General features: G+C 39.5%; 2 protein-coding genes across 15 annotated transcripts in view; one reads left to right on the top strand and one right to left on the bottom strand.

The window, feature by feature from the left end:
• LUC7L3 (LUC7 like 3 pre-mRNA splicing factor) overlaps window positions 1–3,560 on the top strand; it is a 26,835-nt gene extending 23,275 nt beyond the window's left edge. For all 14 annotated transcript variants that reach the window (XR_005212644.1, XR_005212645.1, XM_037808733.1 and 11 more), the window contains one exon: window positions 1–3,560. This exon is cut by the window's left edge. The gene's annotated coding sequence lies outside the window, so the exon portion shown is untranslated.
• A 1,978-nt stretch (window positions 3,561–5,538) lies between these two features.
• Window positions 5,539–9,561, bottom strand: ANKRD40CL (ANKRD40 C-terminal like). Its single transcript, XM_037809373.1, has 5 exons — window positions 9,526–9,561; window positions 9,033–9,140; window positions 7,436–7,519; window positions 6,656–6,831; window positions 5,539–5,790 (listed from the first exon to the last, which is right to left on the bottom strand). Exons 2-5 carry the CDS (start codon window positions 9,067–9,069, stop codon window positions 5,647–5,649), a joined length of 441 nt encoding a protein of 146 aa, XP_037665301.1. The 5' UTR covers window positions 9,070–9,140; window positions 9,526–9,561; the 3' UTR covers window positions 5,539–5,646.
• Between the last annotated feature and the right edge of the window lie 319 nt (window positions 9,562–9,880).

Below are 9,880 nucleotides of genomic sequence, written 5' to 3'. Positions count from 1 at the left end.
CCTACAAGAAAACTGGCAGGATATTTCTATCTGTAGACCAGTTCTTCAACTATAAAAATACTGTCTCTGGTTGCATATATCAGCAGTTCTTCATGATTTACAATTTTCAAATATTGCCACCAGTTTATAGGTGAGGGAATCGAGTAAATTAAATAGCTTACCCAAAGTCATGTGGCTTCATGCCATTGGAGGACATGGAATTCAGGTCTCTGTGTCTTGGTCCATTGCTTGGCCATGAAGCCACTGTAGTCATTCTAATAAGCATAATGCTCTGTTAGGGAATTTACTAAAATGCCCTTCACCAAGCTTTGGAAAATATTGAAGCCACCACTTCAGAGACTCTCTGAGAAAACGCTATAGGGATACAGCACCACTGGCTCCCCTAGCTGACCTTTGGAGATGCAGCAGTAAGTGGGTTATCTCTGAGTCTGTAAGAGATGACTCACATGAGGATTAAGATAAAATGGGAAACAAAACCTAACAAATACAGCCAGCTCCCAAGCACTGCTTTGTATAGTTTGACAGGATCATAGTTTTAGGAGTAGAGGTACTTAAAATGGTTGATTACTGTTTTCTATTAGTAAGTATTAAGAGAAAAAGAAAACATAAGAAATTTACTAAGGTATTAAAACAACAGATTTGTTCTCATCTTCCTTATCTAGAATTAGCAGCTAATTTATTTAATGAAGAACAATAAATGAGTTAATGAAAGGTTTCTTTTCCATGAACACTTACATCCGATCATTGTTGAAGTTTTGTATGATTAGAGGGGCAGGCCTGGCCCCTTAGGGTGTCTGTATCTAAGGTGAGGCCCCCTAGTTGTAGAGATCAATATATTTGAGTTTTATTTTACCTTTTTGTTTCCCCAACCTCCATCCCCTTTTACACCCAAAATCTAACTGGCTCAAGAGGAACTGACTAGCTAATCAGACTCAAAATCCAATATAGAGGCCAGGTGCTAATTTACTACAAGATACATGCGTTTCTGCCGTGTAGTCCAAAATGTTATCAGTTGGTTAATGCAGATTTTCTCTTTGGAAAGCTTTTAAGGAGAATCCATTTTATTTAATCGGAAGATTACTTGATAAGCATGAAATCAGAGTAATCAGTTGGGGTTTTTAAAAATATTTATTTTATTTTTTGAAAAATTTAAAACACAGAAGTAGAATAGTACCCTTAACACATCACCAGTAAATTGAGTCCTGGCTATTCTTACTTCCTTTGTCTGTGTGCACATGCGTATACCCTCTTCTTATTAAGCAAGACTCAAGACATCATTTATGTGTAAATATTTCAGCATGTATATTGCTAAAAGATAAGTACTCCTTAAAATAACAGTTCTTAATATTAAATAAATTGGACGAACTTGTAATTGCCATTCATCAAGCTGTAATACTGGTCTGATACCCTAATTTCCAGTGTGCCTCTCAGGGGCACTAGATAGTCACATCATTAGTCAAGGCATTCTTTCTTTTGGAATGTAGAGATAGACTCCCTTTTTGTTAAAATGTTTTCCTTTAAGCAGATCACAATATACATTTATTTTTCAGTTTGGGTTAAAGCACTTCTCTTGCCTCCTTGATCTTAAGCTTCTGTAACCTAGTCGTAGTGCTACCTTATCTCCTTAGGGCACCACTCTCCTGCAGCTGATCTGCCTTGATTTCATACAGAGGATGACCAGCCTTATCTCCCAAGTTCTGAGACTACTTTGACCTCATTTTGGTTAAGTTTAGTTGCCTTCTGATGAAAGTTTCTAGAAATGTAAAAGCTGAAAATTTTATAATGGAAGTTTTTTGAGCTTCTGTACTTTTTTTTTTTTTAATATCGATGCATTTTAGATGAGCTATGTGAATATGTCTATATACATCTATTATCCTAATGTGCATGAAACAAAAAAAATTGAGAATTTTATTGTGTTTACTTTCTGTGGGTTGGGACTTCATTAGGGTTTGGGTTTTTGAGTTCTGAGTGATTTTGGGTTGTAAAAGAACCCCAGATGACTAGTTTTGAAATTCTGTATTACAGTTGTAATGCTTGCACATGGTTAACAAAAATTCAACAGAAGTGTTTAGTGATCTGTGTCTCCTTTCTTCCAAGTGGTGGTTTTTGGTTTTGGTTTTGGTTTGCAGCACGTATGGGGAGCATGAGCTTAAATGTATAGATCTTTTTTTTTATAAAAAGATAGTATACTCCTATGTTCTGAATTTTCCTGTTTTCACTCAGTATTTTTATAGAAACATTTATTTGGAGACATAGGAGACAGCACTCCTAGCCATGTTTTAAGAAGTACATTTCAAAGAAGCCAAAGCAGAGAAGTAAATGTATTTTTCATTGTATCAGAAGTTTGGACTTGTTTTAAAAATGCGATTTGAGACCGTTTCATAGTTGAGCTATTGCCTCCCCCTCAGCCGTCATAAGTAGATCAATTGTCAACAGATTTAAGAATGTTTAGGAACAACCCCTTGGGAAAACAGTTGGGTATAACTCACAGCCATTTGACCCCTAGATGTATACCCTAGAGAAATTCTTGCACATGTGCACCAGGACATGGATGTAAGAATGTTCATAGTGGCATTGTTTGTAATGTTCATAGCAGCATTGTTTGTAATAGGAAAGGAAAAAAAACAGGAAAGATACCAAATGACCTTCTGCAGTCCAGTTGATAAACATTGTGGTAGATTCCTACAATGGAATTCCACAGAAGTGACACTTACCTGAACTACAGCTACACGTGTGAACATGGGTGAATCTCAACATAATGTTCAAAAAGCAAGTCGTAGAAGAAAACTTCCACTGTAAATCCATTTCTCTGACTGTCAAATCAGGCTGTTAAGTATATGGTAAATGAGAAGCAAGGAAACGAGTAATACAAAATTGATGTTACCATTGTGTGCAAGGCTTGAAAAGAGATGTGGTTGTGGAGGGCAAAGAGACCTTCAGAGGAACCAGTGATGCTTCATTGCTGAAGCTGGGTGGGTGGTGATACACAAGTGTTTCCCTTTTTAAACTGTATGTATATGTGCTTTTGTATTATGATAATTTCTTAATAAAATATTAATTTTTTAAAATGGGAAAAGGTCTTGGTGTAGGTAGTGACTGATAAAAACATAGAGATAAAAACATAATGTATTTCATGAAATTTTAACCCTCCTTCCCTTAGTGGCAGATTTCAAAGCTACTATATCTTGATTGCCAAATTTAGGATCTTAATTGTAGTCTTTAAAAGTTCGAAGCATGACCTATATGTATTTTTTGGGGGGGTTATGTCTTATTTTCATCTTCTCACCAGTGCTCTTGTTCTCCTGTCTAAGCAGCTTCCACAGAAGCTTTTCTCAGATTTATGCCAGTCGAGTAAGTGAAATTGCTAGGCTGAAAAAGAGCCGTACTCCTGGCCTGTGGTCAGCACATTGCTCAATTAAACGTCAACTCGGAGAGGCTCTTGTGTTTTCACCTTATTCTCATCTTAGTAGATTAAGGTACTATCAAGTGTTTAAAAAAAAAAAAAAAGCTTACTCTTTAATTTAAAAGGAGGGAAGGAGGTTATTGAAACTGAAAATGCACTAGAAATTCACACAGCTAAGGCCTTATGTTAATTAGCAGTGGCTCCCTCACCCGCTAACCATTGTAGGCAGGTGAGGCTGTGTGCTAGGTGCCGTTTTGATACTTCGGATACATTGGAGGAGAACAAGATTGGTGTTGCTCCTTCCCCTGGCAGGACCTTATGTTCTCTGCAGCTGTGGCTCCCTCAGGCCTGTGGACTCTACAAAAAGGACTTCTGCTTGGAATTTCGTAGGAGGGATCGAAAGGGGCGGTGTCATGAGTTACCAATCATCCTGTTATTTTAAATGAACAAGGGTTGTGAATAATTACTGATTCTGCATCCTGCCATATTTTACGTTAATCTAAAAATGTTCTGAGGCTTTTTAGGATAGCATTCTTGTACCTGACTCATTTTACTTAAAGTGATTTTTAAAAATATTTCAATGGAATTGCGTCTTAGAAAATAGTTTTTAAAATCAATGCATGAGAGGAAAACTGTATTAAGATTACTCTTGAAGGTCTTCAATTTTTGTTAATCTGCAACTTTAAGATTGTGTCCTAGAAAATAAAAGTTTTTGTAATGTTTTTGGGTGCTTGGCTGTTTATTAACTTAGGAAGATGGGTATTGAATTTGCTTATCAACCTTTTGATAATTTGCTGCCCTCCTGGATCTTACTATAATTAACCTCATGTAACACCTGTGTGGGTTCTCTTGTTAGGATAGTATAAGCTTTTCTCCCTGCAGTAATTTCTTTTTTCAAATAAAATAAATGTATTCGACCATGTTCATTTTAAAACTAAAATCTCATTTTCCCACAAATGGTGGTTTTTGGTCAATAAAATAATCAGCCCTAAGCCCTACCTAAATACTTCTTGTTATATGAAATTGTACATTTTCCTCATTATTTAAAACAGACAAAAATTGAAAATATCTTAAGGAGGTATCACTTGGAGATTTACTTCCTGTCACCCACTATCACATTGGAACAGCTTACTGGACGCTAGGTGGAGTTGGCTTACGTTAGGAACCATGTTCTTAAGAACACGTGTCTTAGATGCTCCGATGATACACATAGATAGTGAGCAAATTGCAGATTTAGGTCTCAAATTCATTCAATACATTCCTTGAATGAGGTGGCATGCATTTCTGCTCCTGCAAAATTTAAAACATTTTCCTTTCACTTTTAGACGATTAAATTGGGTAAGATAAATGTTCATGTAACTTGACGTACTCCTCCAACCCTAACCCAAGCTGAGCTATCGAGTTAGAGGGAACACTGACCTATTTCATGTGCTAGGGGTTGCATATGAGACATTGCACTTGCCTATAAGGAGCTCCCTGGTATTTTATTCATACCTCAGTTCTGTAAAGGATGAGATGACTTCATTGTCTAAGGGTAATAGATGTGTAAAGAAATGATATGTGTGTTTACGGTAAAAGTGGGCAGAGTGGGTAAAGCAGCTACTTAAGTGCTTATAAAGGCTAGCAGTTATAAACTAATAGTTGGCTCAGAAGGACTCTGGAGTGTGGTAGGTATGGGATGTGGTGGCAAACCTACCTTTGAACTAGCTAGATGCTAGTTGAGGGTTCCTACTTTAATTTTTTTCAGTTCAGTGCTGCGTGCTGTGCCTTAGCAGTTCTGTAAATTGTATGTTCAAAAGCAGCCTCAAAGGTAGTTCCTTACTCAAATCATACAATTTCATAATAGGAAATGGTACTGCCAAGTTTAACAGTTTGCCAAGTCATTCTGGCTTTCCCATGTCCATCAGCTAACTTTGCCTTTCTGGGGATGAAGAGACCCTAGCCATTTGTCCAGACAGTCTCAGAACATACCTGTGCCTGATCAGGATTGGGGCACAACTCGACAAAATAAACTTGTATTGGTGTCATCTTACATTGATTGGTATCATCATACCTTGTACTTTTGTTATGGCTTTATTTACTTGCCCAAGCTCTTTGAATTTACTCTTTAGCCCAGAAAAGTTGGATATGACGAAATGTAATAATTTCCAAAGTTCACACATGAAAATTTGCAAAAGTGGTGCATGAATCCAGGCTTCATTATTTATAAAATATTGACTCCAGTTTCTCATTTCTGGAATTTTTTAATAAGTCATTTTTGCAGCGTTCCTGTTGTAGCAGGGTTTCTCTGTCAGAGTTGGTGTGTGTTCTACTAGTTCAGAGTTTCCATTTTTCATTAAAATGAGCTCTACTTCTTGAAAGTCCTGTAGTCTTAGAATGTCTTTGTCCTTAGTGTGGAAAAGAAATTGTGTGATGGTTTTATAAATATTGCATGAAGTGATTAAAAATTAAAAAGACTCTATCAATAATTTTGGCCACTGTCTTGGGTTCTTGCCTTAACACATAAGTTATTTATGAATTGTTTTCTCTCTTCATCTGTCTGTAGTAGACTATATTATCAGTGAAAATATGTTTCTTTTTGGGCCCGACTGTAGGTTTTTAAGGGGAATATAGTCCCAACTTGAAGATACAGGCTGGGGCATGTCTTTCATCTTTCTTTTTTTTTTTTAAAGCTGTTAAGTAGGATCATCCCACAACTTAGCTTTTAGTTTGTAAAGAATATACTTCAGTTAGGACACTAATTAGAACTGTGAAGGCGGTCTGAAAGTTGTTTGGTAGTACTCAAAGAAATGAGATTTTTCTGATGAAATTTTTAAAAGTCGGGGTCTTTATTTTGAATCTGGAAAATACGTCAAAATGCAAAAGAGAATTTTGTTTCTAGGTTTGCACAGCCAGCTGTTGCTAAGCAAATAGGGATGAGTTTGTTTTCAGTCCTGGGACTGTGCTACCTGTTAACCAGTCTGTTTTGGCATTGCCAAGAGTATTGAAATGAGTCAAAACTCAGGCATTACTTGTCATTCAGAGGTTTTTAGAGTTTATGAATTAGGTTTGCAAATCGGCAAAAGCACCAGATTGAGAATGACCTAGCTACCTACCATGTTTGGTCATGCTGATGATATCCTGCAGCCAGACTCTTCCAAAGTCTTGAATTTTGTTTTCATACCAAGATGAACATGCTGGGTGATTAGCTCCATGGACCATGATTTTACCCACCGAAAACCCAGTCTACATTTAGAAAGGTGTAAACCCTACCTTTCTGAGCAGTGTATTCGGTAGCTTTCTGATCTTCTCCACTTGCTCTGGGATAATCCCCAGTTCACAGCAACTCACTTTTAGTAAGTTTTGATAACTCAGCTCTTGTCTGTTCAATTCAATTTCAGTGAAGTCATTTTCTTTCAGACTGTGAATTCTGACTTTAAGCACCAGCTCTAGGTCACCCACAAATGCAGATATGGTGTGTAAAAGAAACAAAATACCAATTTTATAGGGTGTTTTTTTTTTTACATTATCAAATACTACAGCATAGATAATTGTAAAATTGAATAATTAGATGGCATGCAACTTCACTTGCATATTATATACCAAGCTGAGGTTTTTCTTGGCGTACTGGGCAAGCTCTCCGATGTATGCCCCGTTGTACCCACCACATACAACAAAATTGCTATTTGAAAGCAGCCCAAGGTTGACACTAGGCAGTGGATATGTACAAGATCATTCTTGGGCAATGCATAGGAGTTATTTATACCTTGTCAGTTATTTGGGAAGCTTCAAGGTAGTGTGTATCTGAATCCTTGAATAAGCCATTGTGTAGAGGTAAAAATCTGGAATTTCAACCCCCCACCCCCACCCCGGGACTGCCGAGGGGTAGGCCTCATGAAATAGGATAATGTTAATTCTGCCATTTTTTTGTACAGTGGCTTTGAGTGTGAATCTTCAAGTTTACTGTTATCCTAAGAGGAAGGAAGCAGTGTGGATTAAAGGTGAAAGAAACCAAATGGTGAATGGCTTTGCAATGTAGCCCTGAGTCCTCACCTAGACAGGTGCCATCTGTAGAGGGTTTGGCATCAGCTGAGTCAATTGGCAACTGTGGATCTGAATCTTCTTGTTTGTATTCACCTAGGAAAGAATTAGACAAGCAAAGAGTAGAGAAACAATAGCACTCAGCGTCTGGCTGAACGACAGACCTGCCAGTTAGATGAGGGTATCACTGCCTCACTTCTACCCTGCAGTTTATCATCTTCCCTTCTCAACGGAGAAAGAACAAAACAAAACACAGGAGAAGTATATTCTTTTCAGACTTGAAGAGTAATTTTCTTTAATCACCACCCAAATCATGAGAAGGAGCTGAGACAGTATTTTTAAGTAGTACATAATCTGGGGAAGAAATATTTATAATCGGTGTGTTTAAAGTGTCTCCATCTATATAGTTTCAGCAGTACGTGCTTTGTGTCTCCAGTTCTCTGGCACAGAGTTATGAGAAGGGTCTTTTTATTAAGGGAGAAACTGGATTCTACCTAAAGCTTATATATAAGAACAAATTTTCTCAACCAGAGGGAAGTAAAAGCATTTACGGTACTTTCCATATGCCAGGCTTTTTACATACTTATTTAATTCTGACAATATTCACTCAACACAGCCAAAGCCTGCCACTGTACTAAGCCCTGGGGAGAGGATGGTAAAAAAGACAGGTGCTTTCTGTCCTCCCGGAGCTCACAAGCTAGCAGAAGAGTCATGTTAATCAACTGACCTCTTGAAATCTGAAATTACAACTGTGGTGGGTATGGTGAAGGTGAGCTAGATATCCAGTATCGCGCAAGCACGTCAGGGGCCAAGGGGTCAAGGAGGCTTCCCTGAGCTCTGGCCTTTGAGCTGAGGTCGGAAAGATACGGAGGCTTAACTAGGTCCAGCGAGATCAGGGGAAGAAGAGATTTCAGGGCCCAGGAATGGCCTAGGCAATGGCCCTGGGGGGAGGGAGAATGGAGCCTTCGAGGAAAGAAGAGAAGGTTGCAAGACAGCATGAAGGAAGATGGGGTGTGAGCTGAGGCCGGCAGTGACCGGACTATGGGGTGATGGAAGGTGTAGCCCTGTGTCCACTCAGTAGCCACTTGAAATGAAATGTGCGGTAAGGGTTGAATACACACCGGATTTTGAAGACTTAGTATGTAATACATACATATATATGTATATGTATATATAGTTAATTTTAAAATACTGATCATTTGTTTAAATGATAATAGTTTGGCCATGTAGGGTTAAGTAAAATACATTAAAATATATTAAAATTACTTTCACCTTTTTTACTCTTAAAAATACAGCTTCTAAGCAATTTTAAATTACATATGTGGCTTGCATTGTATTTCTATTTGCGTTGGTCGAGATTAAACCACAGGGAAGATTTTGGTCTTTATTCTAGAACACCACCAAGCCGTTAGACAGTTTTCTGGCTGCTCTTATTTATTACAGCTGTTGATACCTGCTTCGCCCTGAAGGGACCCGCGGTCGAGTGGCCTGCTCTGGACCACACCGTTGGCAGAGCGGGGGAGGGCGGCAGCACCAGCCCGTCAGCCTTTTCAGCTGCCTTCTCCATCCTCCTTGAGGATCGTGTTGGGAAGAGGACACCCAGACTCACCGGCCAGCTTCTTGATGTCCTGTTGGGGTTCAGCCATGGGTCAGCTCTGTGGTCTGTCGGGGCAGCAGCTCCTCACGTTTGTGCTGGAGCTCCCAGCCGAACGTCTGTCTGCAGCTAAACAGCAGTTCTGATCATCAGCCCAGTAAGATAGCGCAGGGGTCATTTTTACTTTATAGATAGAAAACCGAGGCTTAGGTATTTTGGGTGACTTGCGCAGGATAATGCAATTGAAGGGACTGAAATTCAGGACTCCGGCTCCCTCCTCAGGCTGTACCCCCTGGGAGACCCCAGTAGTATTCCCCCAAGAGAAGGGTAGTCCTGGGAGGCACAGCCAGACGCCAGGTCAGGCCCTCCTTGGAAAAGGTTAGTAGCTACTACATTAGGGATAAGAGACGCCAAACACTTTTAAGTTTCTGAGATGTAACAGAAGCCCCCACTCCCACCCAGCCATTTCCTCAGCAGCTGTGAATAACCAGAAGACCCCTGCCCATACCTGAGGAGCCTCTGCCTTGGCAGTGATCCTGGATCCCTTGATTCCAGACATCAAAATGGAGGTGGCAGGAGGTGGAGCTGGAGGTTCAATCAAAGATGGGTGGGGCTGGGGCAAAGTCCCTGGCAGGGTGGCTGTGTCAGCAGCAGGCTGGGGATAGGAGGAGGTTTGGGGATAGGAACCCAGATGTTGGGGTGAATCTCACATTTCGTTTAACCCTCCAGTGACAGAAGATGGAGCATCACAAAGCTGGAGGCTGCCACACCACGGAGATCGTGATCCACAGGTTCTCAAACTCAGCTGCCCATTGGAATCACCTGGGAAGCTTTAAAAAATGCTGGCTTATTTGTTTTGGGTT

Source organism: Choloepus didactylus, chromosome 18 (genome assembly GCF_015220235.1).
Source record: "Choloepus didactylus isolate mChoDid1 chromosome 18, mChoDid1.pri, whole genome shotgun sequence".
In the NCBI taxonomy this organism is placed as follows: Eukaryota; Metazoa; Chordata; class Mammalia; order Pilosa; family Megalonychidae; genus Choloepus; species Choloepus didactylus.
Note: the sequence above shows the minus strand (reverse complement) of the source record. Positions and strands in the feature narration are given on the sequence as shown.